The sequence below is a fragment of the Notolepis coatsorum genome, assembly GCF_963971535.1.
Source record: "Notolepis coatsorum genome assembly, chromosome: 15".
Classification (NCBI taxonomy): Eukaryota; Metazoa; Chordata; class Actinopteri; order Aulopiformes; family Paralepididae; genus Notolepis; species Notolepis coatsorum.
The window spans coordinates 78,420,097-78,447,258 of NC_140179.1; the positions used below are offsets into that span (position 1 = coordinate 78,420,097).

The 27,162-nt window shown below is 43.8% G+C and overlaps 1 protein-coding gene across 1 annotated transcript in view; it reads right to left on the minus strand.

The window, feature by feature from the left end:
* Nucleotides 1-10,361: 10,361 nt before the first annotated feature.
* The window catches only part of bltp3b (bridge-like lipid transfer protein family member 3B), a 124,028-nt gene continuing 107,227 nt past the window's right edge, over nucleotides 10,362-27,162 (minus strand). The window contains 4 exon segments of the mRNA XM_084331051.1: nucleotides 10,362-10,841; nucleotides 13,079-13,233; nucleotides 14,052-14,160; nucleotides 16,751-17,007. Coding sequence (XP_084187177.1) covers nucleotides 10,713-10,841; nucleotides 13,079-13,233; nucleotides 14,052-14,160; nucleotides 16,751-17,007 — 650 coding nt within the window. The 3' untranslated portion in view covers nucleotides 10,362-10,712.

A 27,162-nucleotide genomic window follows, 5' to 3' on the forward strand; every position in this document is an offset into this window, starting at 1 on the left:
TAAAAAAAAAAAAAAAAAAAAAAAAAATCCAACATGAAACAAAACATATCACAATACAATAATAATACGTCAAATGTATATACTCTCTTTTCTGGACTCTTTTCGTATCACAAACAGTACTGTATTTGCAAATCTGGTATGTCATGTATAGATGTAGCACTACTGTCTATCTGTATGTCATTATGTTATAATGAATTGAAAATGGGGGACCCTGATGTAAACAAGACGAAAGTGTTTCGCTGGTCTGCATCCCCTTAACAATTGTATGTATTGAGCTGTACTGTATTGTACCCATTCTGCAATCTGTTAAATAAAGTTTTCATTCATTCACCATGACATGTTTAGGTATTTGGCCAGATCCAGCTTGTCTGTGATGAGAGTGTTTTCTGTCTTTATGATTGACTATCATCATTAGATATTTCAGTTTCGTTATTACAGTAGCTGGCTAACAGTACGTTAGTTGACTAATACCAGAGTCAGAATTGGGTAATATGCCGACTACTGGCAGTGATGCGACCTATGTTACCACATAACTTTTGTCATCTCTGGTACTATGCAGTGCACTATGCAAAACGGCAAAGAGATAGGTAACGTTCGTTAAGTGCCAAATTACCATCATCATGATACACCCTCACATAATTCACAAAGTGTTCACGTGCGCCACCCATGTGGTAACCTAGAAATACCATAGATTGTGGCTAGGTGGTAACGTATATGTTTTCTATGATCACTATGAATTGAAAATGGGGGACCCTGATGTAAACAAGACAAACGTCTTTCTCTGGTCTGCATCCCCTTAACGAGCCGTACTGTATTGTACCCATTCTGCAATCTGTTAAATAAAGTTTTCATTCATTCATTCATTCATTCACATTACGTTAGTTAGCATCCAAGCTAGCGTGATAACGTTAGTAGTACTAGTTAGCTTACCTGCAATAATGTTGTCATCGTCCTGGACAGATAAGACTTGTTAAATCATAATATATCCACACTTTGTGCTGGTCCTCGGTAAATGTCCCCTTTAGCTGCTCGGCGTCTTCGGATTTTAATACACCATGGTAGCGGTGGTGATGTGGGGGACCCTGATGTAAACAAGACGAAAGTCTTTCTCTGGTCTGCATCCCCTTAACAATTGTATGTATTGAGCTGTACTGTACTGTACCCATTCTGCAATCTGTTAATAAAGTTTTCATTCATTCATTCATTCATGTTTCAGGTGACTTATTATGTTGAACATAGCTTGCGATATTTTTCTCTGATGTCGCGTTCACGTTACGTGGGAAGAAGCGGAAGAACCAGAGGACATCTCGTTGCTACAACTAGGAAGCCTTCACGCATTGACTCGATCAAAACGCCCACATCCATACTTCCGCAATTCGTGACGCGAAGTGGGAGATATCGGGGTCTATAAAAAATCCCATATGTCCTAGTAGGAATTACAACTAGGAGGCTGACGTGAATGGTTTTTCCCAGTCGGAAGCTGATTCTTCCGATTCTTCCCACGTAACGTGAACGCGACATCAGAGAAAAATATCACCTCCGCGCTGCTTGTGAGATTTACGTGGCTACGTCACAGCCAAGGAAAGGGAGCGCTGGATTTGTGCAAAACGCCCTGTTCCTAAACCACACGCTATCAGTCGTACTCGTACCACAGTACTGGCAAAACGGGAGGAGCCTAGAATCAAAACAAACGCACCAGTCCCAGTTGCCGTTACCACCAGTTGTGTTCGATCCAGTCCCACACGCGAACGGCAACTCCATTCAGTCCCGGGCCTGGGCCCGGGGCCGGAGGGGGGGCCCGGGGCCCGGGCCCCCCCTCCCGCCAGACGGTGGGCGGGCCCTAAGGCAGCTGCCTCCCCAGCCGCGCCTATAGCTCCGCCCCTGTGTGACACCCAATAGCTTTGCCTCTCTAACTTGCTCAATAACTGTTCTGTCTAAAGATATACTTAGCCTCACTTCTTTTCTTATAGCATGCTTGAGATGTTTTGAGATGCTTAACTTCAGCCTGTTTTCAGACACCCAAGTGGACACTAAGTTCAATTCTTCTGGACTTCATTAAGCTCTTCTGTATTGTCTGATTATGCATACATTGTAGTATAATCGGTGTACATAATCATACATGTATTTTCTAATACCCATGGCAAATCATTTGTAAAAATGGCGTAGAAGAGGGGCCCCAGGCAGCTTCCCTGTGGAATTCCACACTGTAGGGATTTAAAGTTGGACAGGGTACCAAACACAACACATTGCTGTCTATTACATAGATAGCTTTTTATCCAGTTAACAGCTGCAGTTCTGAATCCATATGCAGTTAGTTTGATGAGCAGCAACTCGTGATCTATGAGGTCAAAAGCTGCACTGAAATCCAATAGTACAGTACCCACCATTCGCTTCCTGTCAATTTGTTGTAGCCAGTCATCTGTTAATTGTGTTAAAGCTGTACATGTAGAATAACCCTCCTTATATGCATGTTGGAATTGAGAATTGATACTGTTTTCTGAGAGGTAATGCTGAATCTGTTTAAAAACAACACCTTCCATGATTTTGCTTAAAACTGGCAAGATACTAATAGGTCGACTATTTGCTCCATTAAAAGGCTGTTTAGCATTTTTTGGAAGTGGAGTGACCTTAGCTATCTTCCACATTTGAGGAAAATCACCCTCACTTAGACATAGATTAAAAAGATGACACAGTGGCTTTGCTACAACTCTGGCTGCCAGCTGGATAAGTTTACCATCTAAGTGATCATAGTAACATAGAATAATAATATATTAAAATATTGTATAATACTGTACCAATATGGTGTAGTATAAATAGTATGATTTAGTTATATTATAATAAAATAGAAATTACATAGTATATAGAAGTATAATACAGAATAATACATTATATAAATGTATAGCTACATGTGTGTGTGTGTGTGTGTGTGTGTGTGTGCGTGTGTGTGTGTGTAAATGAATGAACCTAAATATGTAGTTTGACTGATAGATACACAAAATGGGTTTATTTATGTTGATTTAATTTGGTTGTGTTGATGTTTCCATTTTTGCAAAATGGGTATATTCTGTTTGGTTTTACGCAATAAGTCTATCGGTGTGTTGTGTGTGTGTAGGGGCAGGTATATACAAGAATTTTTCTTCTTCCTGTTCCTTTCGTCCATGGGATTTGGTGAATTATATGAATATGTACTGTTGGACTGTGGCAATTCCATGTACGAATAAATAAATGATGATGATGATGATGATGATGATGATGATGATGATGATGATGATGATGATGATGATGATGATGATGATGATGATGATGATGATGATGATGATGATGATCATCATGACCACAAGGTTTATCACACTGTATGGACAAGAGAAGCTTTTCCATTTGCTCTAGATTTATATCCATAAAATCAAATTCAACATTTTTTGTATGCATAATATGCTGCTTAATTATTTATTCAGACAGCTTACCATACACTGGCAACATTTGATTCCTTATCATCTCCACCTTATCAATAAAATAATCATTAAAATGATTGGCTATATCTCGAGGTTTGGTAATAAATCCACCAGCTGCTTCTATAAACGAGGGCATCATATTTGTTTTATTCTTTCCCATGACCTAATTTAAGGTTCTCCATAACTTTTTGCTGTCACCTTTAATTTCTTCAAACTTGGATTTATAGTATTGTTTTTTTCTTCTGTGTATTCATTTTGGTGACTTTGTTTCTCAGAAAACAGTAGGCCTGCCAATCATCCGAGCTACCGGATGCAATAGCATCCTTTTTCAATTGATCCCTCTCTTTCATACAGCTTCTCAACTCCAAATCAAGCCAAGAGGCTTTAGTTGTTTTGACCGTTAATTTCCTCATAGGGGCGTGTTTGTCACAGATGGATGAGAACAGTTTCATAAATAATTGTAAGGCATTCTCTGTACTCGTTAGTTCAGTCACATTATCCCATTGTATCTCATTCAAGTCTTCAACGAACACATTTTCATTGAAATTATTGTACATTCTCTTGAATATAACTTTAGGCCCAGCTTTTGGCACCTTAGTTTTCCTTGCTGCAATGATGTTATGATCACCAAAGCCTACTGGCACAGATACTATTTTTGAACACATCTCCAGTTTCTCCACAGAGTTTGTGAAAATGTGATCAATGCAAGTTGAAGATCTTCCTGTGTACCTGATGTTAACTCTGGTTGGTGCATTCACAATCTGTGATAGATTGAAACATTGGCCACATCACTTAATTTCTTTTTTAATGTACATGTTTTGGAGAACCAAATATATTTCTCTGTCAATATCAGTGACTATTTGTAGCACCTTGCATATATCTTCAAGGTACTGTATGTTTGAGCCTGGTGGTCTGTAGCAGCAACCTATTAGAACTGGTTTAAGGTGAGGTAGATGAACCTGTAGCCATAGCATTTCCACACCAGGTGCACTTAGATCTATTCATACTTTGACAGGTATATGTTCTTGACTATAAAAAGCAACACCTCCTCCATGCTTATTTCTATCAAGCCTGTATAAATTATACCCCTGTATTGCAACCTGATTGTCATCTATTGATGTGTCTAGATGTGTCTCAGATAGGGCTGTAACATGTCAAGCATGTTCAAATAGGACAGAACTCAGTTCTTGTACCTTGTTTTTTAGACTACAAATATTTAGATGGGCAATTCTTAGTCCCTTCTTCGGTAGTTGTAAAGGGAGCTGTAGTAGCCGCAGTTCGCGAAGACGCTCTCTGATTGGCTAGCCCGCGTACAGCGAAGACCCTCTCTGATTGATTTAGCTCCGAAGGGCTCTGGGATAGAAATGTCCGCCTTGTACATATTCTCTGCTTCGAAGTGGTTATGCTTTGGCCCTCTTTCAAAGTGGGTTATGCTTAGAGTTTGGAATCAGGGCTGGTGGTCCATCGCCCTGCAGTAAAGATAAACTCTAAGCATAACCCACTTCGAAAGAGGGCCAAAGCATAACCACTTCGAAGCAGAGAATATATATGTACAAGGCGGAAGAGCCCTTCGAAACTAAACCAATCAGAGAGGGTCTTCACTGTACGCGGGCTAGCCAATCAGAGAGCGTCTTCGCAAACTATGGCTACGGGAAAAATCACACGTAGTGGTTACTTCCTGGTCTATAGGGAGGTGTAGTGGTTACTTCCTGGTCTATAGGGAGCTGTAGTGGTTACTTCCTGGTCTATAGGGAGCTGTAGTGGTTACTTCCTGGTCTATAGGGAGGTGTAGTGGTTACTTCCTGGTCTATAGGGAGCTGTAGTGGTTACTTCCTGGTCTATAGGGAGGTGTAGTGGTTACTTCCTGGTCTATAGGGAGGTGTAGTGGTTACTTCCTGGTCTATAGGGAGGTGTAGTGGTTACTTCCTGGTCTATAGGGAGCTGTAGTGGTTACTTCCTGGTCTATAGGGAGCTGTAGTGGTTACTTCCTGGTCTATAGGGAGGTGTAGTGGTTACTTCCTGGTCTATAGGGAGGTGTAGTGGTTACTTCCTGGTCTATAGGGAGGTGTAGTGGTTACTTCCTGGTCTATAGGGAGGTGTAGTGGTTACGTCATTGCTGTTTCCCGCGCGGTGCACCCCTCTTGAAAACGCCATGTATTTCCAATGGACCCATTTCTAAATCGTCTCGTTTAAAACAAATAAAGCATGAACATTGGCATGGTGTACCTTACTGTGTGTATTCATCCAAAATCTATAGCTCAACATCAAAAAATTCACAATTGATTGTAAAAGTAGCAAAATAACAACGTTTATGTTTTCGTTCACTGAGGAACTACACTTCACTCTGGCGCTGCTGACTGACGTCACCACAGAGCAGACTCCTGGATGTATTAGGCGACAGCACTGGACAGGCGTTCTACTGGTAAGTGTAGTTATTTTTTAACGACAAATTAAAAACCATATAACTAACTTTATTTCAACCAAAAATTAAGATCATTTAATTGACGCCACTTATCGAATTCACGCAGTTATCGATAAATCGATAAGTGGTCTCAGCCTTAATACCAGTCTGCTGTGATAGGAGCAATAGGGCAATAGGAGGCTAAAAAAGACATGTAATGTTAGAAACTACCGGTTCACAAAAGATTTCCAGGGCGGGACTTCTGATCCGGGGTCAGTGACTTCAGTGACTTCATGACCTCACCTCAAACTAACCTGACTGAAGCTGACTCCAGATCAGCACTCCTGCTCTGAGAGGCTTTGTGAATTGTGGACCCGGATGACTTCGATTTATCGATTCTTCCAAATGGCATATCGTTTCAGCCGTAACTGGTATATATCAAAGCAGCAGGCATTGATTGATTGAAAACTTTATTAACAGATTGCAGAATGGGTACAATACAGTACGGCTCAATACACACAATTGTTAAGGGGATGCAGACCAGAGAAAGACTTTAGTCTTGTTTACATCAGGGTCCCCCCATTTTCAATTCATAGTGACATCAGGGCAGGCAGGGGACATTACTGCTGATGGAAAGCAGTCCTCAGGGTCTCAATGTAGAGCAGACGGTTGTTACTACGGTCCTCGACTAAATAATCATAAGGCCCTTTTGGACGACATGCACTTAAGTTAACTGCACATTGATCGGAGGGGCTGTATGTCCGAGAGTTGACCCTCCCGGCGGCCTAGTCCGGCTGTAAACCTGCGTGATCACAATCCGCCCCCATGTCCGAACACAAGCATTATCTTAATTATCTTAACCAATCTGTAACATTTTATTTGCCACATGCAATCATGCAGACAGCCCTTTAAATCTTGTGCTTACCAGAGTTGTTCTCATTCTTTTTTTCGGAAGATCTCATTCGGCATGAAAAAGAAAAAGGCAGGGCGGCTACATGGTGCAGTGGGCAAGGCGCTCACCACGAATACTGGAGACGCTCCACATTGCTTTCAGTTTAGCTGGTCGTCCGTACTAATACACATTGGCAGTATTAGGGGGTGGGAAACTGATGGGTGGGGATCGGACGTTGTGGACAGCGACTCCTACAGGTCGGTTGGTGCGCCTGCGCAGTAGAATCAGGAAGCGATGGGGGCGGCGCCCCTCCAAAGCGCAGACCCCTGACGCTGAAGGATCGCGCTGTGCAGGTGAAAAGATGCGACGGCTGTTACCTCGAGTATCGGAGGAGACTCGTGCTATGTATGACTTAGTCCACATTGCAGCCGGCTTGTGGGAGGCAAGAAACAGCGTTCGAGACAGGAGAGGGTTGAATTGGATGATACGAAATTGGGATGGGAGAAAAATAGAAAATGGGAGAAAAAGTAGATAAAAAAAATGAAAAATAAAAAAAGGCATAAGAATCGACTAACAAAGTCGACTGATTAATTAAGAGGTTATTACATATCGACATATTTATCTTTAGAGAAATTCCTACTGGTTTTCTTTACTTTCAACATTGAAGAAAAAAGGAGAGGTTATAGATGTTACTTGCACCACAAAAACAGACCATACAAACAAACAAATGAATTCACACCAAAATATATGTTAAAACCATTTCAATTGGATACCCTTTTATTTTCATCAGTATTTCAGCAGCTTTGACAGACAAATACATATTATTACTTTACTTTCTTGTTATTGTTTTTTTTTCTCTCCACAGGCTCTCAAGGGGGTGGAGCTTCCCAAAAGGGGGGAGGGGCTATGCACTAATGGGGGCAGGGTCTGTTGGGAGGCAGAACACATGAGAGAAAAAAATATTCCCAAGAGTCTTTACATACAATCAAGTGTTATAATCCGACCTCCGACAAATTTCCAAGTCTTGACGTTGTAGTTGTGCAGTGAACTATAGTTGTGTACCATGTATGTACGTGACCAGGGGGGGGGGGGGGGGGGGGCATTCAGCTGAACTGGCCTAAACTGGTTTGGGACATGAGCTTATAAGTGAGAACTGAAAAAACAGACAAACTGCATACAGAGTCGAGCGACGACAGGTCGATGAACAAACGGTATCCACTGCCGAGTAAAGACACTGGTGTAAGGACTGGTGTTTTTTCTTTAGTTTTTTTTAATTCACTTGTAAATAGGACTGATCGTCCTTTTAACTCTCTGTAATGAGCCAAACGCACGTTCTCCACCCAAGAACACAAATCAATTTTGTTCTATTTATATCTACTCTGGAATAATTCCCCAACGTGTTTTCCTGCACACAGGCACAGAGCATGGAAACAGCAGCAGATAATGGGCAAAGACTATAGTCTGGAAAAAACTACACATGAAAGGTTATGCAAATATAGAAATCTACATACACACACACGCACACACAGGACTATATACTATATAGCCAGGCAGCTTGAATGTGCCCTCATTACTCCCCCCTGGTGCCTTCTAGGAGAGAGAGTACACGGCACTCGCGGCCAGGTCCAACAATAAGCGTGGCCTGCTGGCTGGAAACCACTCAGTCATCTGGGCCAGTCGGGACCAGTGGGTAACGGCGTCCTATAAAGCGCAAGCTTTTTTTTTTGCTCGCATCTTCTCCCTAAAATGACTCGTGTGCCACAATGGGAAATTTAATTCAAAGTCTGGTCAGTTTCACTTGTGGCCAAATTTAACTTTGGCCCACATTCTTGCAGCCCCTCGACGATTACGCTCCTAAAATAATCAATCCACTGTACGAACTCATTGACCTGGATGAAAAAAAGACTTTAACACGGGTCACTGGACAGAGAGAAGTCGCAATCTTGTTATTTAGCAGTAGACTCAATAGCAGTAGATCAATTAGAACACAATTATTTGGTATTTATGGTACTTTTTAGGGCCAGTGGGTTTGCAATGCACTTGCTTGACCGAGCCATTGTGGGGAAAGGGTTGGATCTTGACATGCGAGTTATTAAACTTCCATCTTAACAGGGAGGTGTAGTGGTTACGTCATTGCTGTTTCCGGCCGGTCCACCTCGCTAAATTGCAACGTATTTCCCCCATTGCCCATTTCTAAAAATTTTAAAACAAATAAAGCATGAACAATTGCACGGTGTACCTTTCCGTGTGTATTCATCCACAATCTATAGCTCAACATGAAAATATTCGCAATTAATCGTAAAATAAAATTGCTGAATTTGATTTCAACCAAAAATGCTTAAACAATAATTACTGATAGAAGGGAACTCATTTTGTGCAAAAATGGAAAGCTTGCCAATGTTCATGAGGCAGAATTATTACAATAGCTGATAATCCATTTCCCCAATGATAAATCCCTATACGGGTGGACCTCGCGGGCGGTCCAAAGTGACGTCAGACTACACCTCCCTATTGGTTAAATACAAGATTCTTGTGCCAGTGTGCTGTCCACTCATTGGTTGATTTCAGATTTAACCACTACCGCACTACCAAATGGTTAACCCTTTCACTGCGACAATACAGAAGGGTTAACCCTTTCACTGCCACACAACTAAGGGTTAACCCTTTTACTACCACACAACAAAGGGTTAACCCTTTACTATCACACTACAGACAGGTTAACCGGTGATAGTAAAGGGGTTAACCTTCTGTAGTGTGGTAGTGAAAGGGTTAACTAGCTGGTGTTCTCTCACATGACTGGAAGATGTTTGTGTACAGGGATATTATATACAGTGCCTATAGGTTTAAAAGGGCTGCAGGTGCCGGTTATGTACACATAGAAAAATAGGGGGGCGTCGCTGTTGAAACAGTGGAATGGAATGAAGAAGATAAATATGAATTATTTTTTTTTCAGTCTTAATGAAATGCTTGTTCTGGCTGGACACACACACACACACACACAGACACACAGACGCATACACAGACGGACACGAAACACTGCATAACCATTCAGAATTCTGTAGAAAAAAAGGCTTGCGTATGCGTTTCACATTCTTGTACAATATCCACTATAACACCATCGTACACCGAAAACAATTAAGAGCTCGATATCTTCTATTTACCCATATGATGAGCACGAAATTACAAGTTATATTTCAGTGCAGTGCAAAATCTGTCTTGTTTCCCCCCCCATTTTTTTTTACCCTTTCACTACCGCACTACCAAATGGTTAACCCTTTCACTGCGAAACCTTTCACTAACCAAAGGGTTAAAGACATTCCTCCGCCAAAAGATATGACATTCAGCGCTGCTTTTGCTCCAATGGGATAATGAAGCTAAACCATGTGAGCTGATCTGCGATCAGTTTTATCATTTCAACTTAGTAGGTAGGAGGTTGGACAGGAGCGCGAAGCTGGACTCAAACATGGCCAACAATCCCTTCCCAAGTCACGAGTTCTTGCACCAATCTTCTCTCAGTGTCCCCCCTCATGCCCCACAACCACTCCTCCTCCTCCTCCTCCTCCTCCTCCTCCTCCTCTCTCCTTCCCTCCCTCCCTCCCTGTTCCCTTCGTTTAGGTTGAAAGAGCAGCAGTAGCTTCAAGAGGCCAACAACACTGAAGACACTGACGTACTCATGAGAACGTACTGTGAGAGAGAAACACACAAACTACAGGAAAACCAAAACAAATTGTGTAAAAAGGTGTATTTTCTGAGCTATCGTCTGTATAGTCTCTAGTGTATGTGGGTAATAATCAGGAGGGGGGGGGGGGGGGCTGAAAACGGAATCTTGTGTCGTCGTGTAGTTGCTTGTTGACGTTGCCCTTGCACACAGTCACAACAGCCGCGCCACTCGCTGCTGCCCTCTGGCGGTGGTTCCGTGTCACTGGCTGACCGTGTCTGCGAGGGGAGGAGGGGAGGGGGGAGGAGCCTAGCTGGTGTTGACTTTGAGGTTCTTCATGAGGTGCAACAGGGAGTCCTTCTCCATTTGGGCCTCGGCCAGCGCCATCTTGGCTCTGGAGAGCTCCACCTTCAGACACTCGTTCTCCTCCACAAGCATCTGTGTGGAAACAGGGGGGGGGGGTTGTTGACATTTAAAAACAGGAGAAGTGTGTGTGCTATACGTGCGCGTGTGTGTGCTATACGCATGTGTGTGTGTGTGTGTGTGCTATACAGTACGTGTGTGTGTGTGTGTGGTGTGTGTGTGCTATACGTGTGTGTGTGTGTGTGTGCTTTACGTGTGTGTGTGTGTGTGCTATACGTGTGTGTGTGCTATAGAGTGTGTGTGCTATACGTGTGTGTGTGTGTGTGTGTGTGTGTGCTATATGTGTGTGCTATACGTGTGTGTGTGTGTGCTATACGTGTGTGTGCTATGTGTGTGTGCTAAACATGTGTGTGTGTGCTATAGAGTGTGTGTGTGTGCTATATGTGTGTGTGTGCTAAACGCGCGTGTGTGCTATATGATTTGATTTGATTTGATGTTTTTTATTTTCGTGTCTTACATACAGGTGTATGCCCAGCCCATATGGGCTTACAAGACACATAACAATAAGTATATAATAATATACTTGACCAATTACTTGACAAATGACATATAGACCAAGACGGCCACAAGAAAAGAAAATACAATAAAACGTAATATAACACAAGCTGTACGCAATGTATATAAACAAAGAAACAAGAGGAATTCAAATTATATAGGATATAGTGTGTTTTGTCTCAAGTGCTTTCTCCAAAAATCCTGCAAAACTGAAGATGTCCTCCACAAAAAAACAACTCAACATACAACTCTCAGACTGCCAAAACAAATCCGGATTTACAATTTGAATTTTCTCAAATAAAGCCCTCCTCAAAGTGGTGTACAAAGGGCAATACAAAACAAAATTATATTCATCCTCCACCACTCCCAGATCACAGAGAACACACAACCGCTCCTCCTCAGGTTTACCTTGGAATCTACCCACTTCCACAGCCAATGGCAGGATGCCAGCCCTCAGCTGGGCACACAGAGACCCCCGTCTTCTCTTTAAGTTTAACATTACATAAGGTTGAGTAAAATACTCATTTTTAATTAGAACATATTTTCTAAGTTTAGGTTTTTTCCATATCTCCACCTTCCACTTATCATGATGGATTGTTGATCATTTTGTTTTAATTATGTGAACCTTACACTGCAGATTGTTCATAAAAATCATACTTAAGTCAGCAGAAGAAAAAAATCATGGACATCTCTTGACCAGGGATGACTGTGTGCTCTGTCCCAGTTAAATATCTTTTTTGTCACCCTGTCATTTGGCAGCTGGACCAGGCGGTTCCATAACCATTTCACCTTTTTGCTTGACCAAGCAAGAGTCCCACCCCATGTCCCCTTCTATAGCCCCTTTTGGTGTATATTCATGGACTCCTAAAAAGTATCTCATGGCACGGTTCTGGATAGCATTACATTCAGGTGCATCATCAAAACCCCATACTCCAGGGGAGCTCCCGTAGCTCACCGCATATCTCGGCGCTATTTCTGCGTCGGGGAAAACCGTGCTCGTCACGGATCTGGGGGACACGAGTTCGATTCCCGGACCCGCCGTCATTTCTCAGAATGTCTTCCCCTGCTCTACATCCCATTGCAACCTGTTTCTGTCGGTCATGCTTGACCAGAAAAGCGATAAACGCTAAAAATTAAGTAAAAAAAAAAAAAAAAACATACTCCAGCAGCATAAAATAAAACAGAACCCACCATTGAATCAAATAATTGTGTAAATGTTGAAAACCCAAGGTCAGTGCACACTAGTGTGTGGTGTGCACTGACTATACGTGTGTGTGTGCTATAGAGTGTGTGTGTGCTATACGTGTGTGTGTGTGCTATATGTGTGTGTGTCAGGGTTCCCACAGACATGAAATTCAAGGACTTTCAAGTACTTTCCTAAGCACTATTTTTCATTTCAAAGGCATTTAAAAGGATACAATTCACGTTTAAAATGCTGTTTTTTATAGAATATCTATGGCTTAAAACCAATTGCAGACAATTAGTTACACTTTAAATAATTTTTTTTATATTTCTTGATTCAGAACCATTTTTATCATGGATGAACAAAACTTCAATGTGAACAGTTGATTTGAATTTCAAGGACTTTTTAAGCACCTTGTTAAAAACATGGGCTGTTTAAGGAAATCCAGGCCTCGACTTTTTTTTGTAAAAGAATCAAGCACTTTAAGGACCTTGTGCGAACCCTGGTGTGTGTGTGTGTGTGTGTGTGTGTGTGTGTGTGTGTGTGTGTGTGTGTGTGTGTGTGTGAGCGTCACCTGTTCTTTGCTTGACGGAGTGGGGCTTGTAGGCGGGACTTGGGTCTGTGTCGCCTTTGGAATGCAGCTGACCACCACGGCCTCAGGGACTGGGCTCAGAGAGTTGTCAATCAACAAGCTCTCTTTCCTGGGGTTGGATTCAGGTGCGCTGTCCACTGAGAGAGAGAGCGAGCGAGAGCGAGAGCGAGAGAGAGAGAGGAAATTGGAGGAGTAAATGTACCGAATACAGAATAACTGAAATGGTATATAATGCTACAGTGAGTCAGCACTGAAGCAGAGGAGGAGATATCTAGTGTTAAGTGTGTGTGTGTGCGTGAGTGAGAGAGACTGTGTGTGAGAGAGATAGAGAGAGAGAGACTGTGTGTGTGTGTGTGTGTGTGTGTGTGTGTGTGTGTGTGTGTGTGTGTGTGTGTGTGTGTGTGTGTGTGTGTGTGTGTGTGTGTGACTGTGTGTGTGTGTGTGTGTGTGTGTGTGTGTGAGAGAGATAGAGAGACTGTGTGTGCATGCGTGCGCGTGTGTGTGTGTGTGTGTGAGACTGTGTGTGTGTGAGAGACTGTGTGTGTGTGAGAGAGAGATAGAGAGACTGTGTGTGTGTGTGTGTGAGAGACTGTGTGTGTGTGTGTGTGTGTGTGTGAGAGACTGTGTGTGTGTGTGTGTGAGAGATAGAGAGACTGTGTGTGTGTGAGAGACGGTGTGTGTGTGTGAGAGACTGTGTGTGTGTGAGAGATAGAGAGACTGTGTGTGTGTGTGTGTGTGTGTGTGTGTGTGTGTGTGTGTGTGTGAGACTGTGTGTGTGTGAGAGATAGAGAGACTGTGTGTGTGTGTGTGTGTGTGTGTGTGTGTGTGTGTGTGTGTGTGTGTGTGTGTGTGTGTGTGTGTGTGTGTGTGTGTGTGAGAGACTGTGTGTGTGTGAGAGATAGAGAGACTGTGTGTGTGTGTGTGTGTGTGTGTGTGTGTGTGTGTGTGTGTGCACCTCCTATAGAGAAGGAGCCGTCGTCCTGTCTGTGTATGACCAGGCTGTCCACGTGCAGCGTGACGGGGGAGGGCTCAGGGTCTGAGGGGTTGTCACGGGGACCGTCATCCTACAGGACACACAGGAGGTGGGAGGTTAGGTTTGTGTGTGTAGGGGAGAGAGAGATGAGGTGTGTTTTTATTTTTTTTACATTAATTTAACCTTTATTTACCCAGGCAAGCAAGTAAGAACAAATTCTTATTTTATTTATTGTCAAAAGTATGCATAATGTTGTGTTAATTCCACGACAAGAGATATGTAATGTTAATTACTTGAAATGATATAAAAAAAATTGGGGAGGGGGGGGAACCCCACATATATCGGTATCGGTTGATATCGGTATCGGAAATTAAGAGTTTACATTTACATTTTACATTTAGCTGAACGCTTTTATCCAAAGCGACTTATAAGTTCTGTACGACAAGTCATCAGGAAGGGCACAACTCTATCAGCTGAGTAACAATGTTCATCAAAGTGTTGAGTGCTACAGTGTAGGTTAGTTTATTAGGACAAGTGCATGACAATAAGGTTAGTTAGGGTTAGAGTTGGACAATATCGGTATATCGGATATCGGTAAAAAAGCCAAGATCGAACATCCCTAGTTAATATGATCAACTAGTATACAGACAGTCTTAACAGTGTCTCTTAAACTCAGCCAGAGGGCCAGGAGATATACATTTACATTTAGTCATTTAGCTGACGCTTTTATCCAAAGCGACTTACAAGTTTTGTACAACAAGACAGCAAGAAGGGTACAACTCTATCAGCTGAGTAACAATGTTCATCAAAGTGTTGCGTGTTACAGTGTAGGTGAGTTTATTAGGACAAGTGCATGACAGTAAGGTTAGTCAGGGTTAGATATTTTTTTTTAATCATTTCAGATAATGGTTGAAGAAGTGAGTCTTTAGTCGATGGCGAAAGATTGGACAGGTTTCGGCTGTCCTAACTGGGATGGGTAGTTCATTCCACCATTGTGGGGCAAGGACTGAGAATAGGCGACTTCTCTTTGATGACCCTCCCGGAGCTCGGATAGGAGTCGGTCTGAGGCGGCCAGAAGATGCAGAGCGTAGGGGTCTCGAGGGTGTGTAGTTAGAGACCATTGACCGGAGGTAGGCGGGAGGGGTTCCCTTTGCCGCACGGTATGCCAGGTCGAGGGCCTTGAAGCGGATACGTGCAGCAATGGGGAGCCAGTGCAGGTCCCTAAGAAGTGGGGTGACATGGGCCGACTTCGGTAGATGAGGTCCAAGGTCTTTTCCTCTTCCGTTCTAGTGTGAAGTCAGAACATAAGGCCTAGAGCCAATCTTTGTTATTTCATTCTCTCACTAGGGCATATTTTGTTGACCTTTTCTGTAGGGCTGAACGATTAATCGATTTTTAATCGAAATCGCGATTTGAAATGATGCAATAAAAAATCGCCAAGCCTGCAATTAAATTTTTTATTTTTTTTTTATTTAACCAGGAAGTCCCATTGAGATACAAGATCTCCTTTGCAAGGGAGACCTGGCCAAGATGACAGCAATAACATTTGCAATACATCACACAAGAACATAATAAATGAGCATGTATACAATACATCACATGTAAACACAAAAACACAAAGCAGAATAGTCTACAATAGTAAAAGTGTATAATACAGGGTAATACAGTAATTTTACAGTTGGGACCCGACTACAGAAAGCAGCAACATTCTTCTTGTATAGGAAGTTATGTAATACAGATTTAAATTCACCAAGAGAGACCGGGGTGTCTAAGTGGATAATGGTCCTGTAGCCCATTCCATGCCCAAGGTGCGAAGCTTGAGAAAGCTGTTCCTAGCTAACCCTGCTCAAGACAGAGAAAACATCTGAGCTGAGTAAGGAAAGGGTGGGGGGTAGTGGGGCACGGGCGGGGGGGGGGCATCTCTCTCTCTACTGGTTCAATTAATGTAGAAAAGTAGAAAAACGTTGCACTATAAAAACGAACTGGATAGTTGATGATAATAAACATTTAACTTCATTAGCTGAAGTATTCTAAAATAATTTAAGCCATTCTCCTTTTCTGTGTGTGTGTGTGTGTGTGTGTGTGTGTGTGTGTGTGTGTGTGTGTGTGTGTGTGTGTGTGTGTGTGTGTGTGTGTGTGTGTGTGTGTGTGTGTGTGTGTGTGTGTGTGAGAGAGAGATAGAGAGGGGGGGTGAGATAGATGAGGAAGGGGCAAGAGAGAAAGAGAGCTGGGAGAGTGTGTGTGTGTGTGTGTGTGTGAGAGAGAGAGGGGGGGTCCTCAGCCCTTGTGTGGGTGAATGTAACAAGTTCCTAACGTTTTCTTTCCCCTATTATTTCATGAACACTTTATTCATTGTTTTAAATTATTATTTTCTTTTAAGTTATTTTGTGCATCACTCTGTTTTGAATTTGATGCAAATTTGCAATGCATGAGGGTCATCCTTTTGTGTTAAATGGCTGCATAAAGCAAGCATTTGTTGACTCATGTTGATAAGGGTATTAAAACTTGAAAAAGATCCATTTAAGGTAGATTTAGAACAGATAAAAAAGATGCGATTAATTTGCGATTAATCGCGAGTTAACTATGGACAATCATGCGATTAATCAGATTAAATATTTTAATCGATTAACAGCCTTAATATATATATATGCATGTGTGAGAGTGTATGCATCCCGACCCACCTTCATGTCGACGTGCGTGTCCCTGACGCTGATCTCCATGGGGAGGACCTGGGGGGCGGAGTCGTCCTCCAGGAAGTGGGCCAGGTTCCGCAGCGTGGACGACAGGAAGCTGCCCCGGTAACCATGGAGACGCAGCTGCAGGAACCCGTTGCGCTCGGCCAGGGGGGAGTGGGCCGCGGCACAGGGCCCGCTCTCCAGCCGGGCCCGGATCTCCGGACGGTGGGGCGCCCCGTCCACCTTGCTGCTGTCCCCACCGGCTACGAAGAGGAGGAGGAGGGAGAGGGAGAGAGAGAGAGAGGGGTTAAAGCAAAGAGAGAGAGACAGAGAGAGGTTAAAGCAAAGAGAGAGAGACAGAGAGAGGTTAAAGCAAAGAGAGAGAGACAGAGAGAGGTTAAAGCAAAGAGAGAGAGACAGAGAGAGGTTAAAGCAAAGAGAGAGAGACAGAGAGAGGTTAAAGCAAAGAGAGAGAGACAGAGAGAGGTTAAAGCAGAGAGACAGAAAGAGGTTAAAGCAAAGAGAGAGAGACAGAGAGAGGTTAAAGCAAAGAGAGAGAGAGAGAGAGGTTAAAGCAAAGAGAGAGAGAGAGAGAGAGAGAGAGGTTAAAGCAAAGAGAGAGACAGAGAGAGGTTAAAGCAGAGAGAGAGAGACAGAGAGAGGTTAAAGCAAAGAGAGAGAGACAGAGAGAGGTTAAAGCAAAGATAGAGAGACAGAGAGGTTAAAGCAAAGAGAGAGAGACAGAGAGAGGTTAAAGCAAAGAGAGAGAGACAGAGAGAGGTTAAAACAAAGAGAGAGAGACAGAGAGAGGTTAAAGCAAAGAGAGAGAGACAGAGAGGTTAAAGCAAAGAGAGAGAGACAGAGAGAGGTTAAAGCAAAGAGAGAGAGACAGAGAGGTTAAAGCAAAGAGAGAGAGACAGAGAGAGGTTAAAGCAAAGAGAGAGACAGAGAGAGGTTAAAGCAAAGAGAGAGGTTAACGCAGAGAGAGGTTAAAGCAAAGAGAGAGACAGAGAGACAGAGGTTAAAGCAAAGAGAGAGACAGAGAGAGGTTAAAGCAGAGAGAGAGACAGAGAGAGAGGTTAAAGCAAAGAGAGAGAGCGACAGAGAGAGGTTAAAGCAGAGAGAGAGAGATTAAAGCAAAGAGAGAGAGAGAGGGGATAAAGCAGACAAAGAGAGGAAGAGGTAATGGGAAGATAATTAAGCTCCTCCACATCAAGAGGATCCCTTCATTCTTTCACATGTAGGAAGTAATTCAATTGGCAGCACAATTACAAGCAGGAGTTCTGAATAGTCCAGAGAGCCAGTAGGGACCTCAGCTCAGACAGAACCCATTCAGAAGGAAGAACCACTGGACACAATCAAACGTTGATTTAATTTCCACAATGCAAACCATTTCAAGTCCCTTATGCTCTCAGACGTTGATTTCATTTCCACAATGCAAACCATTTCAAGTAGGGATGCACCGATATTGGTATCGGCCGCCGATATCAGTAAAATAGCTGGATCGGGTATCGGTAAAAAAGTTTTTTTTATAATAAATAAAATAATAAATAACCATTCAGTACATTTATATCCATGTGTTAATTTGTTACATTTAGTTTCACTAAGTTAGGAAAGTAATGTTTTAAGTCAAGCCTGATGTTGCCTTGCACAAAAGAATGATCCCAGTCTCTTCCACACAGTGAGGCATACAGTTTATTAATTGAATGAAGTTTATTTTCTGTCTTTGTTTACAACAAATCAAAAACACACTTGTGATCCTTTACAATTCTTAAAAACAAAATATATTTTAATATAAAAAAAAAGAAACGTGGATTAAATTATTTGGGTGGGTCTTGGACTTCCTGACGGGCAGACCCCAGGTGGTGAGAGCAGGCAACTGCACCTCCTCATCCATCACCCTCAACATAGGGGCCCCACAGGGCTGTGTTCTGAGTCCCCTCCTCTACTCCCTGTACACACATGACTGTGTGGCTCAGCGGAGCAACAACACATCATCAAATTTGCTGACGACACAGTAGTGGTGGGCCTGATCTCTGCAAACGACGAGAGGGCCTACCTGGAAGAAATCAAGGTCCTGGCGGGATGGTGCCAGGAGAACAGACTCTCCCTGAACGTCAGCAAAACAAAGGAGATGATTGTGGACTTTAGGAGGTGGGGGGTCAAGGACTACAGCCCCCTCAGCATCGACGGGGCACCGGTTGAGAGAGTGAACAGTTTTAAGTACCTCGGAGCCCACATATCCGAGGACTTGACATGGACAACACACATTGACAGTGTTGTGAAGAAGGCACGACAACGCCTCTACTTCCTCAGGCGCCTAAGGAAGTTCCAAGTCAGTCAGAAGATCCTTAAGAACTTCTACTCATGTACAATAGAGAGCATCCTGACTGGCAACATCACCTCCTGGTTTGGGAATAGCACCGCACAAGACCGAAGCAGACTACAGAGAGTGGCACGTTCAGCCGAACGCACAATTGGAGGGGGGCTTCCCACTCTCCAGAACATTTACAACAAGCGGTGCAGGGGTAAGGCTAAGAGAATCATCAAGGACTCCAGCCACCCGAACAACTGCCTCTTTGAACTGCTGCGGTCAGGCAAGCGATACCGGAGTCTCAAGGCGAGCACAGAGACTCAGAAGAAGCTTCTATCCCCAGGCCATCAGGATGCTCAACGAACAATAAACACTATGCAACAACCATCAAATGCACACAGCACACACATCCACATGCACACACTCACTTTAAACAAACAACACACTGCAGCACCCACTCTCCACACTTTAGATCACCTAAACACACTTTATATTTATTGGTAAAGGATTTGCACTACAACTCGTACACATTACTGTAAATTGTACCTAAATTGTACCTCATCGCATTTCTGCTTTGCACTATATAGTATTGTATTTTAGTATTCAGCGTTTCCGTTAGCCGGTAATTACCGGTATTTGACCGGCAAAATCTGTTGAAGTCCGACATATTTAATCTCTCCTGTCATAATGTCCGGTGAAAATTATTCCCTCTAAACACAATTAGATTATTTGAATTGTATTAAAATAGGCTAAAATTAAATAGCCTATGCGATGAACGAAACAAACAATCATTACATTTGTTTCATCGTTGCTTCACCAAGCAGCCGGTCTAATAATGACATCCTGTTGTCAGCGCGAGCTGGCTGCTGATATATTTGCGAGAAGCATCCATCTGCCGGCCGGCAGGGTGCAGTACTCCAATTCAGCCATTGGCAATTCAGCTGTTGGGTGGGGGCGCTGCTGAGCGGTTTCCAGACCGGACCTAAAAACACTGCTGCTCCATGCGTCACGTAAATATATCAGCAGCCAGCTCGCGCTGACAACAGGATGTCATTATTAGACCGGCTGCTTGGTGAAGCAACGATGAAACAAATGATTGTTTCGTTCATCGCATAGGCTATTTAATTTTAGCCTATTTGAATACAATTCAAATAATCAAATTGTGTTTAGAGGGAATTATTTTCACCGGACATTATGACCAGCACCAAGTCGTTGGGAGGTGGAGATATACATCACGCAAACCCACGATAATGTTGCCGTCTCTCTCTGCCAAATTTCTCAGTTCTTCGCTTGCTATAATTAATACAAATGTCCAATATAACGGAATTCGTTAGCTCATAAAAATGTGATTATAACAGACTGCTGTTTATTAAGGTCGGGCAGACTGCCCACCGACACCTCAAGTCGGCAGCAGCACGAAGTCTTGAGGGACTTATTTTATTTGGAATATATTAATGACTGTATATACGCAAAAGTAGCCTAGTTTTAAGTTCAAATATTATAAATGCCTTGATGATGTCATTCTTTATATAGGCCTATCAATTGTTTTTAAGCTCAATAAACTCTGACCGGAATTTATCCCATTTGTCCGGTAGATTGAAATCTACCGGACACTCAGACCTGCAAAAAAAAATTCTAACGGAAACCCCGTATTGCATAGTATATTGTATATTGTATGGTAACTCGGTTACTTCTAGTCTGCATCGAACATTGTACATATGTCTATACTGAACACTGGGACCTCTATTTTTACTTCTTTTTACATGCTACTTTATTTTATTTCATACTTATCTTGTCTAGCACAGTCTCTGGAGCGTAACAGTAAGAAGCATTTTGTATAAAAGTATTCTGTACTTCTGTATGACAACTATTAAAGAAACTTGAACTTGATTTTTTTTTTTTTTACTTGATTTTTTAGCGTTTATTGCTTTTCTGGTCAAGCATGACCGACAGATACAGGGTGAAACGGGATATAGAGCAGGGGAAGACATTCGGCAAATTACGGTGGGTCCGGGAATCGAACTCGGAGTCAACCAGATCCGTGACGCAGCACGGTTTTTTGATTTAGTTTTTTAACGTTTTTTGGGGGGGGAATTGGACAATGGGTATCGGATCGGTATCGGTATTGGCCGATACCCAAACCCAGGTATCGGGACTGAAAAAGTCGGATTGGTGCATCCCTAATTTCAAGTCCCTTATGCTCTCTAAAGGGAAGTGCGTATTGTATGTGCTGTGAGTGTGTGTGTGTGTGTGTGTGTGTGTGTGTGTGTGTGTGTGTGTGTGTGTGTGTGTGTGTGTGTGTGTGTACGAGAGTGAGAGAGAGAAAGAACATGTGTGTGGGGTGGCGGGGGGCGGCGACTGCAAACAGGAGATTTGAGAGACGCAGAGACAAGAGTTAATCCCATAAAGCAATTTCAGGGGCCAGCGCATTGCCACACCAACTGGCACACACACAGTGACACACACAAATACAGTGACACACACACACACACACGCCACCACCACCAGCTGCTCTTGATAAAATGAGACACTGGGAACGACTGCAGGTAAAGCGGAAAAGTAGGGAGGGAGAGAGAGAGAGAGAGATAGGGAGAGAGAGAGATAGGGAGAGAGAGAGAAACAATTAGAGATGCACTATATAGAGAGAAAGAGACCGGGATGGAGATATAGAGATATAGGTAGCAGAAGAGAGACAGAGGGAAAGAGAAAGGGAGGGAGGGAGAGTCTGATGGACCTTGATAAGACAGGAGGGAGAGGAGGCTGAGAGAGAGGAAGAGGCAGGGGAGGAGACAGAGAGGAGAGAGACAGAGAGAGGAAGAGACAGAGAGGAGAGAGACAGAGAGGAGAGAGACAGAGAGAGGAAGAGACAGAGAGGAGAGAGACAGAGAGGAGAGAGGAGGAGAGAGACAGAGAGAGGAAGAGGCAGGGGAGGAGACAGAGAGGATAGAGACAGAGAGAGGAAGAGACAGAGAGGAGAGAGAGACAGAGAGAGGAAGAGACAGAGAGGATAGAGGAGCAAGACAGAGAGAGGAAGAGGCAGGGGAGGAGACAGAGAGGAGAGAGACAGAGAGAGGAAGAGACAGAGAGGAGAGAGACAGAGAGGAGAGAGAGAGAGGAGAGAGACAGAGAGGAGAGAGAGGAGAGAGACGGAGAGAGGAAGAGACAGAGAGGAGAGAGAGTAGAGAGACAGAAAGGAGAGAGAGGAGAGAGACAGAGGAGAGAGACAGAGGAGAGAGAGGAGAGAGACAGAGAGGAAGAGATAGAGAGGATAGAGACAGAGAGAGGAAGAGACAGAGAGGAGAGAGAGGAGAGAGACAGAGAGGAAGAGACAGAGAGGAGAGAGAGGAGAGAGGAGAGAGACAGAGAGAGGAAGAGACAGAGAGGAGAGAGAGGAGAGAGACAGAGAGGAGAGAGAGGAGAGAGGAGAGAGACAGAGAGAGAGGAGAGAGACAGAGAGGAAGAGACAGAGAGAGGAGAGAGAGGAAGAGACAGAGAGAGGAAGAGACAAAGAGGAGAGAGAGGAAACAGAAAGGCAGAGAGACAGAGAGAGACAGAGAGGAAGAGACAGAGAGGAGAGAGAGAGAGACAGAGAGGAGGAGGAGAGAGGAAGAGACAGAGAGAGGAAGAGACAGAGAGGAGAGAGAGGAAACAGAAAGGGAGAGAGACAGAGAGAGGAAGAGACAGAGAGGAGAGAGACAGAGAGGAGGAGGAGAGAGGAAACAGAAAGGGAGAGAGACAGAGAGGAGGAGAGAGAGGAAACAGAAAGGGAGAGAGACAGAGAGGAGGAGAGAGAGGAGAGAGGAAACAGAAAGGGAGAGAGACAGAGAGGAGGAGGAGAGAGGAAACAGAAAGGGAGAGAGACAGAGAGGAGGAGAGAGAGTAAGCTGGTGTTTCTCTCATCGTCAGTGGACTGAGACTGCAAATATTAAGGGAGAGAGGAGGCGATGGAGGGAGAGAGGGGGGGGTGGAGGGAGAGGAGGGGATGGAGGGAGAGAGGAGGGGACGGTGGAGAGAGGAGGGGATGGAGGGAGAGAGGAGGGGATGGAGGGAGAGAGGAGGGGGTGGTGGAGAGAGGGGATGGAGGGAGAGAAGAGGGGGTGGAGGGAGAGGGGGGGGATGATGGGAGAGAGGAGGGGATGGAGGGAGAGAGGAGGGGATGGAGGGAGAGGGATAGAGGAGGAGATGAGGAGAGAGAGGAGGAGATGAGGGGAGAGAGGAGGAGATGAGGGGATAGAGGAGGAGGGGATGAGGGGAGAGAGGAGGAGATGAGGGGATAGAGGAGGAGGGGTGGCCTGGTCTGACTGGAATATGAATGCAGGCACAAACAGATGCGACCACCCACCCACATGTACTTAAGGTTTCCAGGCTTAATGTTGCAAATAATGGGACCACATGCTCCATTACTGTCACAGGGTTCCCACAGACATTGCTAAATGAAATTTAAGGACTTTCAAGTACTTTCCTAAGCACTATTTTTCATTTTAAAAGCGCATTTAAAAGGATACAATTCACTTTTAAATGCTGTTTTTTATTGAAAAAAATCTGATCCAATATTTATGGCTTAAAAAAACAATTTCCGACTATTAGTTACACTTTAGATCAAAAAATATCTATTTCTTGATTCAGAACAATTTGATCATGGATGAACAAAACTTTCAATGCGAATGGTTGATCTGAATTCCAAGGACTTTTTAAGCACCTTGTTAAAAAACCAAGGCAACCAAGGCAAAAGCCCAAAGAGAGTACACACTCAGGCAAACAGAAAGGTCAGAAGAAATGCCAAGAAGGACAAGCGAAACTACAAGACAACCTGGCTAAAGAAGCAGAAGAGGCAGCAGCAACATGAAGGAACTGTGTGACACCACCAAGAAACTGTCCGGAAAGTTCAGCAGACCAGAACGACCAATCAAAAACAAGGAAGGAAAGACCATCACAAGACTGGACCAACAGCAAGAGGGATGGGCAGAGTATTTTGAAGAACTCCTGAATAGACCGACACCACCTAACCCCCCGGACATTCAACCTGCGGAGACTGACATAGTCATCAACTGTGGGAAGCCCAGCAAGCAGGAAATCCAACAGGCCATTGCACAACTAAAGAATAGTAAGGCAGCAGGACCAGACAACATCCCTGCGGAGGCACTGAAGGCAGACATAGACACATGCTACACCCTCTGTTTGAGAAGATCTGGGAGAAAGAAGAAGGGCCAACAGATTGGAAAGAAGGCTACTTGGTCAAAATACCTAAGAAAGGAGACCTCAGCCAATGCCACAACTACAGTAGGTGACAATATTGTCACAAGGAAAGATGAAATTACCTACCTGGGTTCCATCCTAGAGGCTAATCTTTCCTGTGACAAAATGGCATCCAATGTAATAAAAAAAAGTCAACCAACAAACTAGATTCTTGTACCGGATCTCCTCTCTGGTAAACAAGAATACCCTGAAGACTCTGGCAGGAGCACTCATTCAAGGGTACTACGACTATGCTTGCACCGCATGGTACCAAAGCACCTCAAAGGCACTAAAAACAAGATTACAAACATCACAAACAAACTGGTCAGACTACTGCTTGACCTTACTCCTAGAACCCACCTCACCCCTGCCCACTTTGACAACCTAGGATGGCTTAGAGTAGACGACAGAGTACAGCAACTTGCAATGGGCCTGGTCTACAAGATACACTACACGACCAAGGTACCCATGTACATGTCAAAATACTTCCCAAAGGTCAGTGAATACCACGATCACAACACCAGAGGGAGCTCCACAAATCATGTTAAACCCAGATTCGGCTCAAACAAGGGACTAAACACGTTTCGCAATTATGCCACATCAATGTGGAACGCCCTACCCAAAGCTGTAAAGGAATGTGAATCACTACCCACTTTCAAAAACACTCTCAAAGAACACCTATGGGAGACTGCAATTCGAAACTGGCCCCTGAAAATGTCCTAACCCAAACCCCCTCCAATGTACAGTAAATGACCAAGTATGGCTTTGTCAATATTCCAATGTATAGTGTACAGTGTCCACCAGACAGCACCACCAGACAGGGCCTTAGATGGAACCCCCAAGGCAAAAGGAAGAGAGGCCGGCCCAAGAACACCTGGCGCAGGGACTTGGAGACAGACATCACACAGAGCGGACTGACATGGAAACAGCTGGAAAGAAAAGCACAGGACAGAGGACCCTGGCGAACTGTTGTCGACGGCCTATGCTCCCCCAAAAGGAGTAAGTCATTTTTTAAGTAGTTAAAAAATTGGCTGTTTTCAAGGAATTACAGGCCTTGAAATTCAAGCACTTTAAGGACCTTGTGCGAACCCTGTCCATTACTGTCAATCGAGCTATCTCAAACCCCGCCCTCCTTTCTTGATTCTCCAATCACAACCGCTGCTTCCCTCTGGACAAACAACTCCCCTAAGTGGTGGTGCCTGAGACACTCCGCACTCGCACTCGCACTCACTCTCACTCTCTCCCTCTCTTTCTCTCTCTCTCTCTCTTGTTCTCTTTCCTCTCTCTCTCTCACACCCACTCACTCTCGCTCTCTCTCTCTCTCACTCTTGTTCTCCTTCATCGCTCTCCCTCTCTCTTGTTCTCCTTCATCTCTCTCACACCCATGCAGTTTCAACATCACGTACAGTTTAAACCCCTCTACATGCACTCATGCATTTACCACTCACCGTTAAACACGACACGTAACACTCACTCACTCACTCGTGCGCGCAGCACAGCACACAACCACTTCAACCTCTTTCACACGACCGGGTGCAAAACACGATCAAATGTTAAGTGCATCTAAATTGCATGCCGTTAAAGCAAAAATCGTCCTTTGAACAAAAGAGATTGGGAGGAATCAGTGTTAATTTAACACTGGGAGGAATGCACACACGTCGGAAGACACTACACACACACACGGAGAAGACACGCATGACACGCACACACACAAAAGTCAGACATGCACGTTGAATTATGTACAGTGAATTGACACACACACACACACACACACTGGTTGGTTTACCTTGGCTGCTCTGAGCAGTAGGTAATGGTACTGAGCCCACCATACCTGTAGGGAATTACGGCAAGGTAAACAAACTGGCAGGGGCTAGGGTTGGGTACCGAACTCTGATCCGCCATCAGCTCTATTTTTAATCTTTCAAAATGTTCAGTTGCTATTGCATGCACTTATCGGTGTTTCATTACACTTATGAGTGCATGCTTACCAACTGTTTTGCCCGTTTTATTGCAACACTACTATCACCGACATCTAAGAAGGGAGATCCCCCCCTTGAACGGCCCTTCTAAGGTTTCTCTCCTCCACATTGCCTGTGGTGCATTTTTTCCTATTGCTAGGTTTTAGTGAGTTTTTCCTTACCTTCGCGTGTCTGGGAGTGTTGCATTCATTTAATTTATTTTAAAACAATTTGGACTTTATGGTGTTTTTGTTTTGTTCTTGATTTATTGTGATGTTTCTTCTTGACTTGTTTAACTCATTGGACGCCACGGATTAGCCTCATCCTGTAGTAGCTACCGCCACCGCTGTAAACGGTGGGAGTCGCTCACCTTGTTTGCAGGGCTATAACTTTTTAAATATTATAGCTATGGATGCAATACTATGGCCCATTTGACATCGAGTATCTATCGTTCAAGATAGGAATATTTTTTCCATCCATACATTCTCGTTTTATACCGTGGTGAATATAAGTATGGTTTTAGAGTGGTCTAGGGTAATTCCTGGGAGGCTAGTAATAGCCTGCGACGCATATTATACTTAATCCATTGGCATTTCGTCCCTATACACGCTACAATAAAATATTCAAATGCATATGATCGGTATATTATGTTCCATCATGCATGCATGCATGAAAGGGGGGGGGGGGGGGGGGGTCGTTTCTGATTAATTGATTGTCAATAACGGCATTCGTTAATACAACAGCATACGTTGATCAGAGCGATGGCTATGAAAATGCACAACCAAGCTGAAATTGACGTTAAATTGCTCTTACCTGTGGCCGATGAGATTCCAAAAGGAATATTCCAATTATTTGATTGCCATCTGCTAGATCGTATGTCCATTTGGCCCACGCCATAACTCCCCACAGCA